At 48.2% G+C, this 24995-nt stretch overlaps 1 protein-coding gene across 5 annotated transcripts in view; it reads right to left on the bottom strand.

Annotated features, from left to right (window-relative positions):
* The window catches only part of LOC118772205 (plasma membrane calcium-transporting ATPase 1-like), a 38517-nt gene extending 13725 nt beyond the window's left edge, over positions 1 to 24792 (bottom strand). For 3 of the 5 annotated variants that reach the window (XM_036520511.1, XM_036520508.1, XM_036520512.1), the window contains exons 1-7: positions 24708 to 24792; positions 14063 to 14517; positions 6086 to 6283; positions 5228 to 5485; positions 3779 to 3904; positions 2489 to 2656; positions 1213 to 1251 (exon numbers count right to left, since the gene is read on the bottom strand). In XM_036520511.1, coding sequence (XP_036376404.1) covers positions 1213 to 1251; positions 2489 to 2656; positions 3779 to 3904; positions 5228 to 5485; positions 6086 to 6283; positions 14063 to 14255 — 982 coding nt within the window. In that variant the 5' untranslated portion in view covers positions 14256 to 14517; positions 24708 to 24792. The other 2 variants (XM_036520509.1, XM_036520510.1) reach the window with 2 other exon arrangements.
* Between the last annotated feature and the right edge of the window lie 203 nt (positions 24793 to 24995).

Here is a 24995-nt window from a genome sequence, read left to right on the forward strand (position 1 = left end):
CATGCACTGGGCCGTGGAGTCGCCGCTGTGTGCTTTGCGCAGGGGCCTGTAAGCCCAGCCGGATGGATTAGTGCTCGCTCCTGCCAGACTCCCGCTGGGCGAGGGCCGCGGGGATAAGCGCACATTCTGTCACTCAAACGCCCGCCCAGATCGCCGGTAGCGGCCGGAATCAAACTCCTTCGCTCAATCTCTCAGGTACACCGCTGTGTGTCTGAGCTATACCTCCTTCACACACGCTGTGTACCCCAGTTTACCTGAGCAACACCTCTCACACACCCTGTGTGTCTGAACTATACCCCCTTCACACACGCTGTGCATCTAAGCCACATCTCACACACACTGTATATCTGAGCCATACCTCACACACGCCGTGTACCTGAGTCTACCTGTGCTACACATCTCACACAGCCAGTGTACCTGAGTTACAACTTCTACACCTCCTGTGTACCCGAGTTTACCGGAGCTACACCTCTCACACATGCTGTGTACCTGAGCACACCTGACCTACACCCTTCACAACCTACACATCTGAGCTCCAGTAGCTGAGTGCAGGAGCCCATTAGAAAATAACAGGAAAGAGTCAAGCAGCTGCATTCTCCCAGGGTTGTTAAGAGAGTTTGAATCTCCTCCACGCTAATCACCATAACTGGATTCATGAGCACCTGCCCCTCACAAAGGACCACACAAGCAACTCTATACAGGCTACAGGCCCACATAGGGCTGTAAGGGTTACAGGAACACAGTGGGCTATTGGGCCTATATGAACATACAGAGATACACAATTTATAGGACCACATATGTCCATACTGGTGACACACAGCACTACAGGAGGCCCCGTGATTAAGAGTGGTGAAGGAAGTGACATCACCAGAGGGTGGAGACTGCTGGGTGGGACACTGCTCTGGACCAATAATCCAAGCACCCTTTGAAATCCAGCGTGCAAATATACTATTTTTTTTTTAACAATGTTTTTGACAAGCAGCATCTCCTTGCCGCAAATCCATCCAACAGCCCTCAACAGTTATAGGGAGTGTCAAAACTACTCTCTCCTGCCGTCTCCTGAAACAAAGGGCTTTCTAAGCCAGATAACCTGAACTGAAGTGGTTCAGTAAACAGCCGGCTGTGTCTGTGGGCATGTGGGAGAAGGGAAGCTATGCAAATACACATCTAAGCAAATCCATAACGCCACGCTGCACAGACCAGGTGACTCACCCTTTTTGCGGTTCTCAGACGACCCGTCCTGCTTTTTGTCTGTGGGGAGGGAAACAGCAGAATGACACTAACTTATCTGCTTGTCACCATTATACATAACATGTCTGCAGCACCTTACAGTATGTTCGGTTATGTATATTTCATCACAGGGAACACTGGAAACCCTTGGAATACTTCCAATCCACTTCCCAGCTATATGCAATCAATGTCAGGCATGAACCTTCCCAGTGCAGCAACCGCACGCATACACACACGCGCGCAAACACACACACACACACATACGCACGCGCACACGCACTTGCACACGCACACAGGAAAAACAAAGCTGTGACGATGGCCACTTGGCCTGCACAACGCCAACACAGCGGATAGGACCACTAGACACAGCTTCGTGCTGCAGCAATGGCGTAACTCTCCATCTCCTTCATTAAATGAATTCCCTTTCATCCATCCTGTTTGAAGCGATTATTCTTTCAAAATTTCAGACAGAACCGCTGCTGCCATGATCCATTTAAACATAATCTCCCTCTAACCCGCACTCTCGTACGCGTTCGGACAATGCTGTGGACAGGACACAAACTTAACAGCCGTATCTGTCAGACAGCAGCGACTGACTTCTGTCATGGCTGGAATTCCACTCTGCGTGAAGTGTACCAAGACTGGATACACCACTTCAGGTCCACTGGCTGAAAATGGCTATCCACATGGCCGCTTCCAAGAGACAGAGCCCAGTTCAACCTCAGCAAGTAGCCAACACAGATCCGATACTAACCCCCCATAACCTCCCTCTACCTCCCCCAGAAAGCATTTCCCTCCAGTTTGAAGCCTGTGAAGCCAGCTGCTTGAATGCTTTTCAACTACTGTACATGACTCATCCCTCCACAACTGCCCACCAGGGTCACATTTTTACTAGCATTTCACTCACTGGCCAGCAGCAATCAGCATCCATTCGTTTTCTCACAGGAGCCTGTGAAGTGTCAGGTGCTGGAAATACCCCTGATATAAAAACTGTTAGCATCATTTATGCAATGGTCTATAGAGCAGACTTCCTCTCCATTGTGTGAATGTGGCTGCTGGCCAAACTCACTTCTCCCCGGTGCTTTCATAATGTACTGCTAATCTCTTTCTCTGTCGGCTGCACTGCAATCAAAACCACTGAAAACAGGATCTGGAAACTTAACCAGAGACTACTAATGCTACTGCTAAAATGGGGAAAGTCTCCACTGCTGGCTCGACTAAGCTGAGGTCAGCTGACAGTCTGCGGGCTTCTACGTACTTTTCTTTTTCTTCTTCTCCTCCTTCTTCCTCCTCTTCTCCTCCTTCTCCTCGTCCTCCTCATCGTCCTCGCCTCCCGCCCCCAGCAGGGTGAAGATGATGCCGGTCTGGGAGTTCACCCCGACGGCCGTGACGACCATCTTCCCCGAGCCCTCCATCACATGGGTACCTGGGATACGACGGAGGAGTGAGACACTCTGCCATGCTTCTGCACTGCAATGAGCAGGCCATGACTAGAGGCTGCCTTTTTCCTCACCCACATCTGTCTTCCTCTGTCACCTCAAGACAGCACTGAGGACTTTAATGAAAGGTAAATCCCACCCCAACACTAGGACGCAAAGTGAGGAGCCCAGATGGGCAGACTAACCTGCTCTCAGCATTAAACATCACCCTCTTAATGTGACGTGCTTCGTGTGAATACTGTAGGCAGAGGCCACAAAGCTACCTTATGGCTCTACCAGCTTTCCCCTCTCAGTAAGGCTGAGTGAGAGAGGGGCAAGAGTGAAGGAGAACTTCCACCTGAAACTGTCACCTGTAACTCATCAAAACGGTATTAAACCAGCAATTGGTCAACAAGCCACACCTGCCATGAGGTATTAAATACAGCAGGCATTACAGACAGCAGGTGGAACACTTATTTGAGAGCAGTTTGTTGTTTGGGTTCTCTGTATGGTTTCTTTGTTTTGTATTTTTTAGATAAATTTTTTGATTTTTTTGTGTAAATTTGCCTGGCCTCGCCTGTTTGATGTGTGGTGCATCAGCCAGCACTCTTACAGCCAGCCAGCCTGAGTCAGTAACGGAGTCGGTGAGTCCTGGCAGTATGCCCAAGTAGCGGTGCTTAAATCCTCACACCTCCATGAACAGCGACCTGACTGGCCATATGTCTATCTCAGGACCAGGTAGTTCCACAAAGCAGGAGGAACCCCTGTCCACCAGGGATCAACTCTGAAACCCCGCCCCCCGTGACCACTTTCCTCTGATTGGTCCCTGACAATGCCAAGCTCACAGTGAAACCTGGGTATGTGCTCAGGCCATCAGGCTGCACTGGGGAGAGGAACTCAATAAAGTGAAATACTCATTATAAAAAACATACACTGTAAATGAAGAGACTGCTCTTCTGAGCATGACACAGTATTCAGCTACACCATCTGTCAGGGCATTACTTATTAAGGCTTTCTGAGGGACGCTCTACCACAGAGGAACATGATTATCAAAGACACCGTACACAGGTTGGGAACCTTCTTAGGCCCCAGGTATAAATGGTATAAAACGAGACACTACGGCATCAGACCTGACAGCAGCATGGGGTCTTTATCCAGCGCCTTCTTGACGTGGTCCGACTCCCCTGTCAGAGAGCTCTCGTCGATTTTGAGATCGTTCCCTTGTATGAGGATGCCATCTGCGGGCAGGAGGTCACCTAACGGACAGACAGACACACAGACACATGCTTATGCCTCAACCTCTCACATTTTCACACAATACAATGTGGTTAAACAGGCAAAGTTGCTGGAAAAAATGTGAAATCTGCAGGAGTACAAGTTACTGCTGTATTATATGGAACAGGTTGGCCTCAATCATTGAAACCGCTGAGCCAAAGAAATTAACCATCAATATGGTCAAATGTAATTTTCCATGTGTATTTTACATAAATGGCTCTTTTTATGGGACTGTGTTTTGCATGGCCGCCCTCAAGGGGGCAATGTTAGGAAACCAGTTACAGTTTCTGATTTTGATAAGGGTTGGAATAAAGATGACTTCAGACTGTCAGAGCCCTGGAATTCCTTGCTAACAGGTGCCTTAGTGTCAATCCAATGAGGAAACCACCTTAACCACATTCACTGTAGAGGCATTAAGTACATTCAGTACATATAATCGCAACTGCTAAATGACACATACAGACCTTTGGGCATGGCAGGGTCACTTCCTACTCATGAATTGAGTTCCACACTTTTCCCCTCATATTTTTTACATGATGTGTTGTGCCATCAAAAACTACAACTACATCAGATAAACATCAACAAAGGGTTTGTTTGAGAAATTTTAAGTCACTACTGCAGCAAAGGAACCAGTGTCACTGTCACCAAAATATGGATCAAGGCCGTTTTTGATCACAGTTCATTCATAATACGCCGACGGTCATAGCTGCCATGAGAGTCACGGATTACACATTCAACAAGGCAGCCATATAGCTCAGTTTGATGCGTGAATGATTTGTATCTTCAAAGGCAGTTTCCTAACAATTACATGCAAATAATTACATCGCCTGGCTTACCACTCGTCCGGTTACTGTCCTCATTGATAGCAAATACTGATGCCACCTTTCATCCCATTGTGTCACTTCACCTTTGACACCAAAAAAGACTCTGAACTCTAAATTGGAGTATTAAAAATTATGCACAGAGAAATCTCTGAAACTACTCACTAAGCTATGAAGGGAGTGGATGTAGTGAGATACTTAGGTTGAGAAAAACTGAGCATTCGTCATTTAGCAGATGATCTTATCCTGAGTGACTTACATAGGTTACAGTTCTTACATGTTATCCATTTATACAGCTGGATATTTACTGAGGCAATTATGGGTTAGGTAGCTTGCCCAAGGGTACAACAGCAGTGTCCCAGCAGGAAATTGAACCAGCAACCTTTTGGTTAAGAGCCCTGCTCCTTACCACACCACACTGCTGCCCTACCCCCCTTTCAATCTGCACTGTAGAGAGTTTGGTTTCGCTTTCATCTTTTTTACCGTATTTGATCTGTGCGATGTCCCCGACGACGATGTCGGTGACGGGGATCTGGATGACCTGGCCGCCCCGCACCACGGTGAACTTCTGCTCCTGCTCGATGCGGCTCTGCAGCCCCCTGAACTGCTTCTCCTTGCTCCAGTCGTTGAAGGCCGTCACCAGCACCACGCAGATGACTGACAGGAGGATGGCGGCGCCCTCGATCCAGCCCGCCTCCGCCTCCCCCTCGTCCTCCACGCCCCCCGCCGCATTGCCGCAGTCTGTGTGGGACAGCAGTGGAGAGTCAGCACAGACTCCTACAGCTGTGTCCTGCATATACCTTACAGTCAGCACAGGCTCCTACAGCTGTGTCCTGCATATACCTTACAGTCAGCACAGGCTCCTACAGCTGTGTCCTGCATATACCTTACAGTCAGCACAGACTCCTAAAGCTGAGTCCCACATACGTCCTCAACCCTTAGGAGACACACCTCCATAAACAGGGATCTGACTGGGCAAATGTCTCTCTCTCAGGACCAGCAGAGACCATGTCCCACATATACCTTACAGTCAGCACAGACTCCTACAGCTGTACCTCACACACAACTGACAGTCTGCATGTAATGAAATGGCTGTCAGCCAACACAGAGGGAAAAATACAAACATTCATTCTTAATGAACTGAAAGTCTGTCAGCCAGCACAAGAGAGGAAAAAGCCACTGCAGCAAAACGACTAGGTGTGAGTGCGTTTAACAAGCTCCTTCCTACGACAATCCACTTCCCTCTAACACTCCCCCAAAGCCAGGCCCTGCAGGTTTAATCAGTCAAATTGGCTCGCGTTTCATATGTTAGGCGTGAAAAGTTGTTGACACGGTACTTACGCTCTCTTTCAGCATCTGGAGGTTTATAAAAGGAAAGGCCTAAAGAGACTATGGCTGCCACTTCAAGAATAATCAGTGTTACGTCCTGCAACGCTTCCCACACTAACTGGAGGAAGGTTTTTGGCTTTTTCGGAGGTATAAAGTTCTGTCCAAACACTTCTTTCCTTTTGCCGATGTCTGCAGGGTGTCCACTTAAACCTGAAAGACAAAAAAAAAAGATCACGTTAGTGCTGGCCTCCATACAAAGCCTACATTTTTACATTCACAATTAAAACATAAGCCACTCAGAGAGACTCTCTGAGAGCCAGCTGTGCACAGAAACCCTTATTGAAATTTGGGTTTGTCTAAATCCCGACTTCTGTGAATAAAATCCTAATCCGCACAATGAAGCAAACCAGGTCAGCGACCGGGCCGTGGAACTGTGCCCTGCTTCATTTTCAACCGACAATTCTGGGGAAGTGGGGGGAAAAAAAACTCCTGAAAACTCAAATGCTTTAAGAGAATAAGACCAAAGGTTCAGAGGACTGCGAAAGAAAGCTGAATGTCTTGTCTTAATTGTGCCAGACATCCGTGTTCCCAATGGTGACACACACTATTGGGTGTTAGTGGGACTAGCAGGCTAACGCAGCCCGAGTATTGCCCTCATAAAAGCCTAGCATTGCAGATATACTATTGTGAACAGATATTTGTTTGTCCTCTGTCTAGGGGATGCCAGTTTCTAGCAGGGGGTTTCTATCCTGTCTGTGTTCCTCTGCAATTTCATGGGAAATCTGGTTTAGACCAGACCCCTTAAGTATGTTCTTAACCAGCCAGAAAATAAGAATGCCTGCAGCTTCAAGAACGCTAGAGATCGTTTTCGATGTAGAGCATGGTGTTCTGAACAGATCTGTGTATTAAGGATCTGTGCTAGCACTGCGCAGGGTCCGCTTCGTCACTCTACACATGGAGCACACTCTTACAAAGCAAAAAAAGAGCCATTGGGCCACACTAAACACATCAGCTGCTCCGCCACAGATAACAGCCCCTCTCTCCCTCCTTCCCTCCTCTCCCTACTCTACCCATTTGTGTCACTCACTAAATATCCAGCTGTATAAATGGGTAACGTTAAAAAAAAAAAAAAAAAAAAAAAAACTGTAACCTATGTAAGTCGCTGTGGACAAGAGCATCTACTAAATGCCAACAACAAAAACGATGTTTTAACAGTAACACAAAAACAACCAAATAGAAAGCAGCATCTATTAAAGACCAGCTCTGGTGCTGTGACCCGCTATACCCCCTCTGCCATAGCCCCTTCCCCAGAGGCCCCCTGACCAGGAACATTTTCTCACCCCGCCCGGTCAGCAGCTTCAGCTACTGTGGCACTTTGGGACGACCTTTTTCCTCAGCATCTAGCAACAACAGAAATCTTTGACACAAGTGTCAGAGGTGAAAAGCACATGAATGTATCAATAAATGCATTTTTTGGCTGTCAGTCCCTGCAAAATGAACTAAGCAATCAATAGCTGGCAATCTTGCTATGTTATCCAGAGGTATAATGAGCTGGCAAGCCATCTGATTATTACTGCTATCGAGCAAATTATAAGCGAACAGCACAATTTATTTTAGCTGGCTAGCTAAGCAAAACTACCTACTGCTGTCAAGACTGATCAGTTACTGCTATCAGTATTTACAGCTGTCAGTATATCAGTCTCTGCCACCAACAGTCCCTGAAAAATGAAAAACTATACATCTAAAGCAATCAATAACTGGCAATCTTGCTATGTTATCCACAAGTGTAAGAAGCTGGCAATTCTTACTGCTATGAAGCTGATAAGTTTTTTTTTAATAGATCACATTTAGATTTTTTATTTAGCCAGCTAGCTAAATAAAACTACCCGCTATCAAGACTGCCATTAGTTACTGCCATCAGTATTGACCACAATCAGTCTGTGCCATCAGCAGTCTCTGCTATCAGCAGTCTCTGCTATCACAGACCTCCTGTTTATTGGCCTGGCATCGGACAGGCAGTAGCAGAAGTGGCCTGCCCCAGCCAGGAGCCTGTGGTGAGGGTACAGGTGCGGATTTGGGAGGGGGGGGGGGGACATGGCGCTGGCGGGCAAGGACCGAGCCCTATGGGCAAGATCCGCGTGGGAGGGGGGGGCGGGGGCGCTGAGGACACACCCCCGGGGGTGTGAAAAGCACGGAGGGGGACCCAGCCGGAGCGGGTGCTCATGCAGGGAGGTGAATAATGATGTCATGTCCCGGCGTTCGGTCAGCAGTTCGTGTGGCGTGGGAGGGGCGGGGGAGGGGGGAGGACGCGTGGCGCTGTGCTCACATAAGTGTCAAAGCAGAGGAAAGGAGCCAGCGTTTCGGCGCACCGCGGGCTCACAACGTTTCAATCCAAGGGTCAAAACGACCCATCTCTGGCAAAGCCGCGTCCGTTAAATCTCTGCATTTCCACCTATTTCAGCGGGCCATTTAGCCTGTGGCAGTGCCCCTGTCTTTACCAAAGCTGCCGCCATTGAAATGCACCGGTTGCTGTGCCGTATTGACAGTGACACATGTCTGAGTCCTTTTAAGCAGACCATCAGAGGGGCTGAGATGGCAGAGCAGCTGTGTATAAACAGGCTGAAAGCAGGCCTGGTGAAACCCAGCATTTTACAGCGTTACAGCTCGCAGAAACGAGTCCGTCTCAGGAATCATGACTGTGCAAACGGAGGTCTGGACCGGCGTGAATCAGCGTGTTCGTATTGCACAAGCTGTGATGTACAGGAAGGGGGGAGTGTGTGTGTATGTGTATGTGTATGTGTGTGTGTGTGTGTGTGTGTGTGTGTGTGTGTGTGTGTGTGTGTGTGTGTGTGTGTGTGTGTGTGTGTGTGTGTGTGTTGGGGGGGGACGCAGGCTGTGTAACTGGTGCGGTAATCTGAGGCGGGGGGGGGGAGATTAGCCTGCCTCTCCGGCTCGGCAGGCAGCACGCCGACAGCACGGCTCTCGCCCCCGGACCAAAGGCGGGTTCACTCTCCGCGTCTGCTGCTCGCTTTGATTCCCAGCAGATCTAACAAGCACGCACATGGCAAAAAAAAAACCTACTTCATTTTCCAAACAGCTTTTCTATTAGGGAAAATAAACAGTCATCAAAAAAAACCAGCCAACAACTGTGTTTATGTGACTCCAATGCAGTGGGAAGCAGACTGTATGCTGTAATCATTTAATTACAAGCTATCTGCCCTTTTGAGATATGCTAATAGATTACTTATCCCCAGTTAACCCTAACTTGCAAGGGCAGTCCTTTCTACACTATATGATGCACGATAAGCCTTTTCTACAGCCTCACAGAAGGACAAGCGAAATCTCTGAATGAGTAGCTGCACTGACAGACAAATAAAGAATCTTTCTGCTGTCAGAGAGAGACCCTCCTACATTAACCCAGAGCAGCAGTGTAGCATAGTGGTAAGGAGCAGGGGTTGTCGCCAAAGGGTTGCGGATTCAATTCCCCAATGGGGCATTGCTGCTGTACCTTTGGGCAAGGTACTTGACCCACAGTCTCAGTTAATAACCAAACAGTACAAATGGATAACATGTTAATATTGTAAGGCATGTTCTGAATAAGAGTGTCTGCTAAATGGCAATAATGTACTACCCTGAGTCAGTGACCTGTGCTGTGAGGTGGTGCCCGCACCACACAGAGCCTCAGGCCTAAACCGCGGCACAGGCAGCAGGGCAGTACTATACCATCACCGTGCCTCTGATTGGCTCAACCCAGTTGGTAATGTCATCTGTATGTCATCTGATTGGTTCCACCCGGTTGCAAAGGTCATCCTTACATCCCGATTGGCTCAGACCTGTTGAACGTGCCATAACGACATGCTTTAACTTGGTTTAGACTTACTCAGACTTGTCACAGTTATTTCCCTGAGTCAGAGTGAAGCTGACCCCTGTGTACTTGGTCCCCCCCTCCCGCTGCCAGGTTAGGTCAAACGGTCAGAAATGTCACAAAAAATCCCAGCCGTGCCAACAAGCCAGCTCTACTGAATAGCATGACTTGTCTCGTTATCATCCTAAGATTGCACAAGTGTCCAAATTTCCTTGTAACATTTCTGTCAAAATTCCACCTGTGTCCTCCCCAGAAGAGGTGAGTGATGTATCTATTCATAGCTACAGTGCTGTAATCTTATATTTATCACAGAAACATATTGTTCCACTAACAAATAGAAAGTATATTAACAGCCATACAAATACATTAGTCCCCCTGCTCAGGTACTGGCAAAGTGAAAGTTTGGGAGCTCCATTAGTGGACATTTTTCTCTTGCTCGCATGTCTACGACGGTGTGCATTTTCCTGTGTTGTACTACAGTCAGAGCACTGCACTGAAAACACAGGAGTCTTCTCAGCCCAGCCAGGGTCCAGCGCGGCTCGGCTCAGCACAGCCCCGGCCACAGAAAAAGGGAATAAGATACTCAAGATTAGCGAAGGATTTGCTTTAAGAGTTGAGAAATAGCCTACTTACTTCTCAATTAGAAATCCCTTTCAGTTTTCAAAGCCCGTGTAATCTTGAATGACCGCTTTCGGCTCCACATGCCAGAATTGAATTAGCTGGTTTAAACGTGTCAAAACCATAAAGCGGGCTGCCAGTGGCGTGCAGCTGGGTGGGGCCCCCGCCCTCCGCCAGATTAGCGGGTCCAAAGCCAGGGGAATGCTCACAATGGAGCCCTCGAGCCGCGGGTTTAAATCTCCAATCCCCCTGAATAAAGTGCGCTGACGCTCTCTGATGCACAGTGATGCCGTTACGAGCGCGCGGCGCTCCCAGAGTGCTGGTCTTTCCCTGTCAGAGCTCTGTCTGAGGGAGGAGCAGGCCACAGGGTGCGGTGCTAAGGAGCAAGGCCTGCGACCCAACGTTTGCCAATTTACCGTACAAGTAATACAACACTGTAATACAAGTACTGTAATAAGGACTGCCCCGACTAGCTGTCAGTATACCAATAACGGCAACTCTCATTCAAGTCTTCAGTCTGCCAACATAGATATCAAAACATGTGGATCAGAGCACATTATTGCTATATTAAATTATTTTTAGAATTTATTTGATGTATATGTTTACAGGAAAGATTTCCACCTCAGTTTTTGTCCTAATATTTCAGATGTCACTTCACAGTGAAGAGGATAACCAGAGTTCACTGCTTTATTTTGCTTCATTTCATATATTCCTAAGATCAATCCATACAGGAAATGTGCATATTTCTACAGAGCAGGCTGCATTTTCTGTTCAGTATGGACCGTTTAGAAAAGACCAAAAGCGAGTTAAAGTTCCTGTGAGAGAAATACAAGCTCCATCTCTCCAGAAGCTGAGGTGAGGTGTAGTAGCATCCCTACACTATGTCTCCTGATTGGACACTGCTAAGGCTGTCCTGTGATTGGCTGGCACCAATACGGACATTTGATCTGCAAGGTGCCTGAATGAACATGAGAGCGGATGGTTAAGAAAAGGGTCACGTGTTTCTCCACAGCATCACATTAGGAGTTTAGGCAAATTACTGCATGTGATAATATTTGTGGGGGTGGGGGAGATGACTTCTGCACTCATATCAAGACACCTGAAGTTACCAGTAAGCAGAGCTATGAGTTCCGGAGTTTCTGTGTGCGGTTCTTCACCATTTAATTAACAGATCAAACACTGCCTGTTTGTAGACAGCTCAACTGCTGCATCTAAGACTGCTAATGATAATGATAATGATAATGATAATCTCCTTTGAGACACCCGCTCTGAAAATCGGCACATGCTGTGGAAGAGTCCTGACATCACCGGAGGAGGTGGAAACGGAACATGCACTATACTATGTAAGAGCTGTAACATTACAGGAGCTGTTGTGGAAACGGTGCCGTTTTAATCTGGGATCAGGCTGAAAATCCCCCCCCCCAGAGTTCAGCGAAGGTCACGCCAGCGATTAAGCAGAAGGTCTATGAGGAGGTAAGGGAGTACTGCAGACCAGCCCCTGTCCCCCGTCCCCCCGTCCCCCTGTCCCCGTGGAAACGCAGGGGCGGGGCCCGCAGGCCTGGCTGTGTATGGATGGGAAGTGTAACAGCACCCCCCCCCCCCCCCCACCTCCTCCCCGCACCGCCGCATAAAACACAATGTTCCGTGGCGGTGAGTGAAACGCGGCTGAGAGCCAGCCTGCCATCTGTCCCCGCCGCGTCTGCTCCGGCGCCCAGCTGCCGCGTCTGAGGCCCTCGCTGCGTGTGCCCGCGTGAGTGCCCGCGCCGGGCGCGGGCGGACTGCCGACGCCACCTCTGCTGCTCCGACGGCCCCACGCGAACCTGTGCGTCTACACCGCTACACACCTTTTCACAAACTCTGTGGTGACCTGATCATGCAATAATGAAAAATCTTTTTTTTTTTAACCAAGCCTTGTTTAACAGAGCTGTGATTACTGGGCCAGCATATGAGTATTTTTTTGCTACTCACACGCTTTTAGTTTTTTTTTTTTTCTACATTAGGTCATTAAGAACATAATCATTTTTTCTTTTGTCGAGGCACCTAACAACAGAAAGGTGAAATAACTCCTTTTTTCTTTCATCATCATTTGTGGTGCTCACTATCTGCTGGGTTTCGCACCAAGACACCTGTCACAGCAAAACTAACACTGGGGCGGCCGTGTGGTTTAGCGGTAAGCAGCAGAGGTTGTAACCCAGAGGTTGCTGGTTTGATTCCCCACCGGGGCGCTGCTGCTGTACCCTCGTGCAAGGTAAATGTAAACATGTGTTCTGCATTTCTCCAAACAGCACTGCTAATGAGGCATGGGCCTACAGGTTCAGAGATGCTCTGCCATTTACATTTACTGCAGGCTGGACTGTTCTAGAACACAGCACAGGATAGCCTGTGCGTCTGCTGCAACACACCAGTGTGGGCCTCGCTTAAGTCATAGAACACAAATGTCTGAATCATGTTTCAGCACTAAAACGCACCTGTCTGAACTATAATTTAGTAGCAAAACACACCAGTCTCAGCCTGGGTTCAGCTGAAGCACACACCTGTGTGGACCATGTTTCAATGAAGACCTGTCTGAACACGACTGAGTTGGGGTTACCCGGACACTTGGGTCTTCACTATCACATTCTCTTCAGTTTTGTTGTCCAATAAACCAGAAAAGACTTCCAATGTCAAACATTAACTGCCTGTTGCCTTCACCACTGTGCTTCACAAAGCACAGAGGTTTTCTACTACAGTATGTACATCGCTCCATAATGTCTTTTTCCTGGAGACCTGCAGTAGAACCATTAAACACGTATTTTCTAGAAAGCTCATCATTCCATTGTTACCAGCACATTGATAGAAAATAGCTGTGTTATTATTCAAGCAAGCTATGAGCACATTTTACCTAGTTCATCTCAGGACAGATTGCACACCCTCTGAATAGTCCAAAAGGCAATAATAATGCCCCAGAGAGTAGCTCTTTACTTTTATGATTTCCATAGCAATAAATTGTCCAACATCTTGTTAAAGACATTTGATATCTAGTAGTTGCCCCTAGTTGGGTGGGCCTGGTAGTAGGAAAGAGTGATTGGGAGTGGTTCTGTGAAAGGAAATGCAGGGGCAACCAGCTTTTCTGGTCAACAGTTTACGGTCTATGGTTCGAGTTGGACGGTGGTAAGGCCTGAAGTGACACCATTCTGCCTGGCTTCAGAGTACAACTTGAAGCCCTCAAGGTGCAACCCTCAAAAGTACAAAACAATCTAATACATTACATTACAGGCAACTGTGAGTCGCTCTGAATAAGAGCGTCTGCTGTTACTTGTCATCCATTTCTACAGCTAGATATTTACTGAGGCAATTCTGGGTTAAGTACCTTGCCCAAGGGCACAGCAGCAGCGCCCCAGCAGGGAATCGAACCAGCAACCTTTTGCTTGCAAGTCCTGCTCCTTACCGCTATGCGACACTGCCACCCATACATATAGGTGCAGGATTCAGCATCCTGCATCGCTTGCAGCACGAGGGCCCGTTACCTTCGACAGGTGAGGACCGCAGCCTGGTGCACAGACCCTGCACCCCCCCGTAGGTCTGCTCCATCTTCTGCAGCCCCTCGGCCGCGCGCAGCTCCATGAGCGAGCGCAGCTCTTTGAGCGAGCAGCCGAAGTCTCCATCGTGGTTGGCCTCCGCCGTGGAGTTCTTCACCCCGCTGTACGAGTTCTTGGCCATGCCTGCTCCTCTTCCTCGTCCCCCTCTTCCTCGCGGTGCTTCAGTCACAGGGCGGGGGCGACCGCACACAGAGAGATCCTCAGCGCCGGGGGCCGGCCGTCTCCCATAAACCGCTCAGGTCCTAACGCAGGGGCACGCCGTCCCGGGCCAGGGGGTGCGAGCCGGACCAACCCAGAGCCATTTCCGTGGGCCCGCGGCAGGCCTTACCCTCTCATGCTGGCTCCCGCTCCACGCAGCCCCGGGGGATTCCACACGCACAGGTCTGAAAAGCAAACAGCACACCGACACGTCATTTTACTACTCTCCATCCTGGCCTTTTCATTCGCGTATACGACCAGCAGAACCATGGCCCTCACCACCGTTATACATCCATGCAAGAAACGCGGCCATCACCCATACCTTCCACCACAAATGCTGGAGATTTACAAAGAGGTTCAGCTCCCACTGCACTGCAAACATGACATGGCCACAAAACATTGGCACATGGCAGGTTGACACAGGCAGTGTGTCAACCTGCCTAACAGTGAACTACACAGCCGCTACACACAGCAGATCTATGGCAGAAGGGTATGATGTAAAACGTTTTCCCTTTATAAAAGTGAAGCATATGAAGCCATAAGGACTGGGAAGCAGACAAAGAGTGAGGAGGTGAGTTCACCGAGGAGAATCTTTATGCCTGTAATGCAAATAATCTGAAGTTGACAGATCTGGGAGTGTCAGTCATTCTGGAGGAGGGTGTCCTCCAGCCGAATGCACAAATACATACCCACACAAAGACACCCCACAGAAATACCACAAATGCATGTGCAAACTGTATCATGTCAAACCTGCACACACCCACATGAACGCACGCACGCACACACAGGCACGTGTACACATATACACTCACACCAACAAAACACTTCTGATGAACAACTCAGAGAGAATATGTGACAAGTCCATTTAAAACATGAGGTGCTCCAAAGTGTTTCCTGGGATGTAGGATTGTCACAGTGGCCTGAGAGAGGTGATATGGGAGCAGAATACACATTCATCTGACAGCGCTACTTAGAATGCACAGTTATACACAGGAACCACAGCCTGGTGGAGACCACAGCGGAAGGAAGTAATTAGGGATGAGAATAATCAAGTCTAAGCAATTACACCTTTTAACACCTCTGAAAAATTTGCCTGGGCAGGGTGAGAACCTGGTGGTTATTGGGCAGGGTGAGAACCTGGTGGTTACTGGGCAGGGTGAGAACCTGGTGGTTATTGGGCAGGGTCAGAACCTGGTGGTTACTGGGCAGGGGCAGGGTCAGAACCTGGTGGTTACTGGGCAGGGTTAAACTGGTTTAAACCAATGGAAGATGTGTCCCCTCCAATAGCTGAGATGATCACTGACTGAGGGAAAGCTGAATGAAAGGTCAGACCGGCTCAACCTTTCATACACCACTTGTGCGCTCACCTAATAATATGCAATCCCTGGCCAAACACTAATATGATAATGGCGAACCACAAACAGGGTTTGAAAGCTGCACAGCATACATTTAAGAGGAATGTCAGGCCTCTGTTTAAGATTCTACTGCGGACTTGTAATACGCGCTCGCACAACAGCTTAACTTCAATCCCTATCAGCAACACCACACAGAACTCGAGACAGCAGGGGGGTGGTACGATATAGCGTCTTTCACCTACCTGAAGCACGTCCATCGGCGTTGACAGCGAGGGTCGCTACCGTGGAAGGAAAGATCCGAACCCCCCTTTAAAAAGCATATGACCTTCAGTGCAAGTGCTCTCCATGGGCCCGCTTCGTTAGGGGAAAGCGCTCACTAAATGATTATCTCAGGAAAGCCTCTGGCTTAATCTAATTAGGCAATCTGTGGCGATGGGAAGGATCCACATGCCGGGTTGAGCGAGAGGCCTGCACACACACAGTTTGCTGGGAAGATGAGTGCTTCTGCTGCAAAGCTGAGCACACTGGCCCCTTCCAGGAGCGGAACACCCTCCCCACCACACTGTATAACACAGTAATTACCATCCTTGATGAGGAGGATTCCATTTGGTGAATTTCCTTTGAATGGACAACTGGGAACGTACCATGTCGAGCGTATGTGAAGGGGTGTCCAGAAAGGGGACAGGGAGACACACGGAAGCTGACTTTGGTCCAGGGCGATTGGAAACCGTGCTGGAGGTGTTCTTGTTTGCGCTGAGTGACTCTACAGCATATCATGGCCATGCAGAGAATGGACACCTGTGGAGAAACTGCGCTTCGGACCCTCCTCAGGACTGATCCAACACGGGCTAAATGCACCTCCTACCTTGCTGGGGGGTGCAGGAGTTACACCTCAATCTCACAGTGCACTTAATGAATGCTGGTCTTCCTCTCATTTGAGGAAACATTTTCAAAAGAAATACATTTTTTTTTTTTTTTTTTTGCTTTGAGAAATATTTGGAGTCGTGACGGAGCAGCTTCCATAACTCGTCCGCCCCCACTCCTTACTGCAGGGGAAAATGCTAGCCTTAATCAGACCGGACATTCTTACGTAACGCCTTCACAGGCAATCAATATCAACATGGAATCCACAATTCTATTTTGGGAGCTTCTGGTTTATTATCAGATCAGGGCTTTCTTTTAGACAGGAGGCACTTTATTCCGACCACCTCATTAAGCTGACGGTTCCTGATCAAAGTGGATTAATTTCTATGGCTTCTTATCTTTGTATTTTTACAGTACACATGTAACCCATTGGGCGTGTCAAACTTACCATAACATTCTTGATCCAGTGAATAGACTTTGATGAACATGACCTACTGCACTTTGTCATGACATCACAAGAGGCCACTTCATTCATGAGTCCTTGTATTGCTGTGACAGCCAGTCCTACTGCTGTTCCTACAACAGACCTGTTAACACATGGTGATAAGTGATAAAGCCCCCACTGTTCCTCTAGCTAGGCCCAGATTCATTCACTGCTCAAGTGGTGTATTCTCCACATTAATCCTCTCACTGTCAACATTTTCTGTTTCCTTTGAACTTGAGTAATTGTTCTGAGGTAATGGAGAGGGCACTTGTTTGGTTGTGCCTATCATAAACCACTTAGTCAAAAGCACAGGCTGCCAGATCATTGCTCTCATCAAATATCTCTGGCTTATAAGTAAAGATTATTGGGGCATTTTAAAACTAAGCCACAACAATCGTTCACAAATGCAGCAGAAATACACTAATACGCTTAGCGTGGAATATCAACAATGAAAATAAAACAATGTAACTGAAATAAAGACCCAGGCCAGTATCAATGTCAGTGCTTAACCACTGAGCAAAATCTCATGCTGGTTACTTCTACATCACTTCCTGATCAATGCTATTGATCATGGCCTTTAAGTGGGTCCTGACTTCTAACTTAGAGCATTCGTGATCATTAACCAATTTCCAGTTTTATGGCTAAGATTCATATTGGAATCACTGCACTCAGACATACTCACACGTTTCAGTGAAAGGCCCAGAAAGAAAACTCCTTGTTCTGCCTCAGAGTCGCACACCCCGGTTCTGACAAGGCGATGCCAGGAAAAGTCCACCAATCACTACAGCTCACTCTGACCACCCTCTTCCCCACCTGGCACTCACACCCAAACTCTGCACTGCTCCCGGCACCTCAGCATTCCCCTCCCCACGTCTTACACTCCCAGCTACATTCCTATCCACCCAGTTTACACCCCCACCTCCATTTCATTCACTACACTTTACACTCCCAGCTCCACTCCCATCCCCACAGCTCAAACTCTCACCTTAATTCCTATCCCCACCACTTACACTCCCAGCTCCACTCCCCCCCCCAGCTCAAACTCTACACCTCTCCATTCTCCAGACGCAGCTGTCTCAGCACATGTCCCTGCCCTGTGAGGATGACTGAAGTGCCAACACTTTCTGCGCAGTGACATTTTCAGCTTGCAGAAGTAATCCACACCCACAAACAAGGGGCGCGGGTAAAGGACAGAGGGAAGCTGAGAGGTAAACACGGAGTAGCCGGGAGGGGAGGGGGGGGGATGCGTGCCCATCACGTGACCCGATGAAAGGAAACCCTCCCGGGCGCTGGCCGGCGGTCCCACCCCGTCCCCGCGCCAGGCTTACTCAGCGCCTGTGAAGGACAGCAATCCCAGGGATCCCTCCCCTCCGGAGCTGCCAGCGGCGCTATTTTTAGCCGCCCCCTGTCTCCCCCCGAGCCCGGCCCCGCCCCGCCCCACCCCCCACTCCGGCTGACCTGTGTCACGCTGTGTAAATGTGGGAGGTGGAGGTGGGGGTGTGGTGACAGCCAAAGTGCCTCACAGCTAAACGCTACGAGCCCCCCCCCCCACCCCCAAGTAAAAAAGCCGGGTCACGTCGCCGCCGCTTTAAAGACCCTCTGTTAGCACCCTGCTCCCCTCTCACCTTTCCTGCTCAGCCGAGGGCCAGCGGAACGGACCAGGCGGATGTCTGCAGCGCTGTCAGCCCGCTAAGGAAACGAAGATTCGGCCGTCCCAAGATCGTTAACCTTGGACTGAAGCAGAGGCTGGGGCAAATGCAGTGCATCGATCTATTTGACCCATATTTAAAAACCATTACTGTTTTATTGGATGAAGACTCTATGCTTAGCCAGAACTCTAACTCCACCTGCACCTTTCACAATGCACAAATACCACCTTTTGATTACGCAAACAGCTTTTTCTGACTTCTGTTGAGAGAAAAAAAGAAAAACAGAATTAACTGGAGCTAGGAGTACGGCCTTCGATTACATAATCAGTGACGGTGTTTTAGGTGAACTGTGTGCACGACTGGCCTTACCCGCCTGCAGACGGAACTGAGGAGGGAGCAGCTGAAAGTTCAATCTGAGAAAGCCGACGCGCGCCGTCACCACAACAAGCACCATCTTTGATGCGGCCACTTTGAAGACGGCGGTGTGCTCACAAAGCTTGGTTTCCTGTGACACATAAAACTCCGGCGTGGACCGCAGCCCGCCGGGAATCACAGCAACCCACCCCAGCCTGCCACCCTGACCTTTTAAAGAACACCCCCCTGACACACACACACACACAGCAACACTCAGACACACTCACACACTCCTCCCACCCCCTCGAAGCAAACAAACTCTTCACACCCCTACTACCGCTGCAAGGCTGTAGTCTCACCTCCTCGCCTTTCTCAGCCATGCAGACACTCCTTTCTGAAGGCTGCTGGCCGGGTTTGTGTCCGGCAGGATTAATGGCGGGAGCGGCGCTGGTAGCGGCACAGCGTCGGGTTCACCGTTTGCTCAGTCAGTCTCCACGCTCACCCAACCTCACAGCAACAGAGAGGCAGCCGGGCATGCAAACCAACAGCAGGCCTGTGCTCCGCCACCAGCGCCATCGCCCATTCGGGTCAAACTGACCCAACGCACAGGCGTTCCGTTTCAGAACTGGCTTGGTCTCACGTGACGGTAACCACGAGTTGATCTTGACACTATACTCGATGCAGCTTGTTCAACTCCATGCAACAAGCAACGTATTTAACAGAGTCCCAGTTCGCCGTACAGAATGGAACGAGAAAATGAAAGAAAACCAGACCACTTCCTAAATATTCTTCCTGTTGTTCAGCTGCAAAATTACACGTGTCAGCACTCCTCTTATGTCATGACACTGAGGGGTAATGCAATATCTGTGATCTGCAGACAATATGTAGGCGTTAACTGTGTGTGTATCAACAAGGTTAAGCTTGTTATACAAGTGGAACGCGTTACCCATGGCACTGCAATGTTGAGAGTGCACTGCAGCCTGAGGCCCAGCAGAGAACACTCGCATGAGCAATGCCATCCCTCTTCAACGAAACACTGAAGCCAGAGCCTCAGTATATCATTACAGACGTTACAGTTACTTGGCAGAGGCTCTCATCCAGAGCCACTTACGCCATTTACAATTTCAGGTCATCCATTTATACAGCTGAATATTTTACTGAGGCAATTTGGGTTAAGCAGCGCCCCGCTGGGGGGAATTCGACCTGCAAGCTTTGAGTCCCAAGCCCCGCTCCTTAACGCTACACCACACCGCTGCCCAGTCTGGTGTTTGGTTTCGGTGAGGCAAACCGAGTGGAGTGAACGCGCTCCACACGCAGGCGAAACGTCCCGGCCTCACGGTGCACGAAAAAGAGAGGCCAAACATTAGGTTCCAGGGTGTGCAAACAGCCATGTCATTAAAATGTAGCCTTCCTTAATAGCATGGCGGACTATATTTAGCTGTCCATGATAGCCTATGTGTGGCTGAATGTCACCTCAGATTAATGTGGCACAAAGGCTCCATTACCTCTCACATAAACAATACTACTCCTCCGGTCAGGAGTTGGGTTACCATGTTTCCACATTAGGCTTTTCAGGAAAATTAAACATCTCATTTGCTTACAGTATACTGCCCTGCCTTAGCTCTACATTGGGAATTTATGGGCACAATTCTTCATTTCATCTTTACTTTAAAGAAAAAAAAAAACACCCCAGACAAATTAACTGATTGCTTGTTATACAAATGCATCTTAATCTAAGCACTTGAGCCTTAAGTCTACGATGCATTTTGAAATTTCAGTTAAGAAAATATTCAATTTTTTCCCCCAATTCTCACATGCGGGCTCCCGTGTCTTCAGTCACTGTGGGACACAAAGTTTAAGAAACTCTGCACAGAGCAGAGAACACTGAACACGGGCCTTATTTTTAATAAAAGGTATTTAAAGCCATTCATCCCAGAACATCTAAATGTCACTGCTACGGCACAGAGCTGCAGTGAAACAGAATGAGGGGAGCCACGGCACGGAGCGGGGGAGCAGTGCAATGCCAAACATGCCTGACTGACAGATCAAACCCAGTCCTGACAGACAGAACGACACTATACAGCGACAGCAGGACCAGAAAAATGAACGAGCAGACAGAACACCGAGCATCTGAGGACACAAACTGAGGACTCTATTACCACGACCGCACCTCAGGTTTTTTTTTACTTAAAATTCAAACACTGTAAGGCGTTCACACTGGCCGACAGACAACGCAGCTGAACGTTGACATAGTGCTAGCAAAAAAATGAGGAAATTACAGGCCTTTAGTCGAAACTCCAAGAACGGATCATGCTAATTATTGTGGCTCATTTGCTAATCCTGGAAATGTATTACTTGCCCAGGAACATTCTACAGCTGTTCCGCAGGCAAACCGTCTCCCTCTCTTTGCAGTCATCCAATTTAATTAGAGCAAACGCATAATCTGACAGAACCACAAACCTCAGTTTGGGCCCGGTTAAATGCAAGAAAACAGGCGCTACCAAAAAAAGAAAAAAAAAAAAATCAGTCATACAGAAGACTCAAGTGACCACTGGCCCTGACAAAACCTCCCACATAAAACACGCAGTATTTCCCCAGAGAGAGAGCCAGTATTCCACTGCGATCTTGAAAATCAGTCCTCGGTGGCCTTCATAATTTAAACACTAAATCGCCTGTCCGAACAGTTCGCAGAAAATGCGCAGCGGCTGAGGGTTACTTACTCCTTATCAGAAACGACCATATCAGTGCTTTGCCTTGTGACAGCTCACAAAGTCTGAAACTGGCACAGGTTCATGCTTTTGGAGCAGAGCACCAGCAAGATTAGCACAAGACCACGGTCCCCATCACCTCATCTGACATGCTGTCAAAGGTCACTTCGCTGGATAAAATAATGTAAATCATTAAACAATTAACCCCCATCCCAAAAACAGAAAAAAAAACACTTAAGAAATTGGTGTGACACGGTGGCCCCAGAAGAGGAAACCCAAACAGAACTATAGGAAACAGTCCATTTCTCTGGGATATCCTGTCAATTCCAGGTTAAACAATACAGAATAACCCACCTATTGAAGCAAATTCCCACATCCCCTCTAAGTGCAAGGGTCACGCGAGGCCATGTCAAAGGCCCCTTTTTTTTTTTAAGTTACCATGGAAATGTCAAAGCATCTCAAAAGGGTTCCACCTGATACTTCAGGCACGGGTGCACACACACAAAGTTTCTCTCCGGGCTTGCAGTGGCTTTATCAAGAGGAATAAGCGCGTTGCATCCGTCATATAAGGTCTAGGCAAAATAATACGATAAACAGGCGTTTTACACAGACACGGTGTCTTTAAGTCAGGGGTGTCCAAACCTCTCCTGGAGGGCCACTTGTCCTGCTTGTTTTAGATCTCTCCCTGCTCCAACACAGCTGATTCAAATGATCAATTTGTTATGAACTCCTGAAGCTGCTTAATAACAAACTGATCATTTGAATCAGCTGTGTTGGAACAGGGAGAGATCTAAAACACGCAGGGCAAGTGGCCCTCCAGGAGAGGTTTGGACACCCCTGCTTTAAGTCATTCATTAAATGTGCAGAACTTCAAATACAGGGGAAGGCATATATTTTCAACTGCGTATTTCGCTCAAAGTCCGAATAAACGACACAGTGGTGCAGCAATAGGTATAAAACAGCCACCGTACACAAGTGCTCATTTCCCCTTGCAAGAGAATCGGCAGCACCCGCACTTAAACCCAATGATCGGCGTACAGTCTCGGCCCTAACTGCCATATAACCCCGAAAGCACAATGATCTCCTTCATGCCGGAGCCTCCCGTACACACCGGTACACTCTCCAACACTGGAAACAGCGGCCGGTAGCACTCAAGGTCATGCGGCGCGCTGATTCTCAAATATCGCACGCAAGTGGACCGGACAGAACAGGACTGAGCAGAACGCAGCCAGAGGGGGAAAGACAACAAATTACACAGAAAATGGGTCACTCTACCTTTAGCGATGTCCTGACTAGCGTTATTCATGTAAAATACCTCGATTAACGTTAACATTATTACAAGCCTAGCTGAAGCAACAATGGATTTTATAAACCACTCCTCGTCTGTCTATTAATTCACACCTGTGTCTCCTTGTATCAAATGAGAACTGGGTAATGTTAGCTAGTTAATCCTTGTATGCATGCAAGTACCTCACTGTCTGCACTAGCTAGCTATTTAAGCAAGGTATAAAATCAGATGACTGTTAGCTACCGATAATCTGAGTGGAAAGATAAGGTCTTCCGTCAAAATTTAAGGTAGCAAAATTCGAGATAGCTAGCTAGTCATCCAAGTTGATCGTCCAGTCAGCTGTTTGCATTGTGGAACCTTATCAAATGATCTAATTTACCAAAAATACGGCTAACGTTATGTTGACAGTTCCGTTAGCTATCTTACCAATTTCTTGAAGAAGCTAGCCATTATTAAATGCAATGCAATTTTTGTTATCAAGGTAACGATTTAAACAAAATTAATCAAGAGACATCAATTGATTTTGATACGCGGCTTGTTAACTAATTAACGTTAGCTAGCTAACGTTACAAAGATTGCTACTGATGCTTTGCTTGCAAAATAATCTACTAATGTTAATAATTCCATTAATCAATGGCTAGCTAGCTGGCTATATTAATATTTCATTAGGAGGCTATCTAGCCATCTCAGTTCTCAGTGACGTTCAAATGAAACTTTCCATCCAATTTGTGAAATTGGCCATCTGGGTCCTCGCTACCTATCTAATTAGCTGGTTAGCAGGCAAAAGGAGTTTTTAAGTTCATAGCTATCTTGTTCACAGGCTGTTTACGGATAGATGCAACTAGCTAGCTGGCTACCCATACGCCAACTACCACTGACTTCTTGCGCTGCCAGCTAACGTTAGCTAGTTAAACACCATCTCTGTGGCTCTTCCTTATTTTCCCAGTTGGAGCTTGCTGTCTCTCAGGTTAAAGTTATTTGCATAGTAAAAAGCTGGAATTGCTGGAAAACTAGGTTCCATGTGTTTTGCAGATTTTCTTTGTTATTTAAAAATACCTTTTCGTTGCTTTAGTCCCTCCGGCGTGCATGTGACAGATCAAACCGGTGGAAAAGGGTTGCCTCTCTCCGCAGCGATGATCCGCTTGGTGCAAACCGGTGACAGCCGCAAAACAGATATTTCCGACCCAGGGCAACAAAAGTTTACCGTTCCTGAGCTCGGCTCCGTAAGCTGAGACAGGAGACTGCTCCCCTTCCCAAAAAAGAGTATTAATTCGGTGGCTGTCCCCCCCAAACTATAGCCCGAAGAACTGCTGCGCGATTTCAAGGCGACCCAATGTGGCCAGCCACCAACTTTCTAGCGCTCTGAGCTCCTCTCATGCAATCCGCTTGCAGCGAATTAACCCGACCAGACACTCCCGCTATATTCAAACCCAGAAAAAAAGATCTCAAGAGAAACACTTCCCTGATGTTCCTTTTTAATTCCCAAGAAAGCCACACTTGTCGCTTAACAGTTAGCGTGCTAAGCACGCAGGCAACGTCTGCCCAGCTTGCAAGGCAGCTAAAGTCAAAAATGGTTTGAAGGCGGCAAGGACTCGGCCGGTTTATACCTGTCTGGCTATATTACTCACGCTGTTCGTCAGTAAAAATAAAAAAGAGGAAGGACTGGTACTTACTCCGCTATCCAGCCGTTGCTTCAGTACCCCTTCCCTCTCTCCCCCTCGGTGTCACCACTAAGCACTCCCCGGCTGCTCGCTAACCCCCCTCCCTCTTCCAAACCGAGGTGTAGCCCCGCCCACCACAATACGTCACTGGGACACGTGACTCACGTCAATAGGAGGGGCACGGACACACACGCGGATCCCTATTGGCTGAACGAAAATATCAGTTGCCTGTGGAAACGGCAACGTCATCGACCCCTTTGCCTGTGAAGAGATTCTCTCCTTCTGCGCTCTGTATTAACA

The sequence above is a fragment of the Megalops cyprinoides genome, chromosome 25, assembly GCF_013368585.1.
Source record: "Megalops cyprinoides isolate fMegCyp1 chromosome 25, fMegCyp1.pri, whole genome shotgun sequence".
In the NCBI taxonomy this organism is placed as follows: Eukaryota; Metazoa; Chordata; class Actinopteri; order Elopiformes; family Megalopidae; genus Megalops; species Megalops cyprinoides.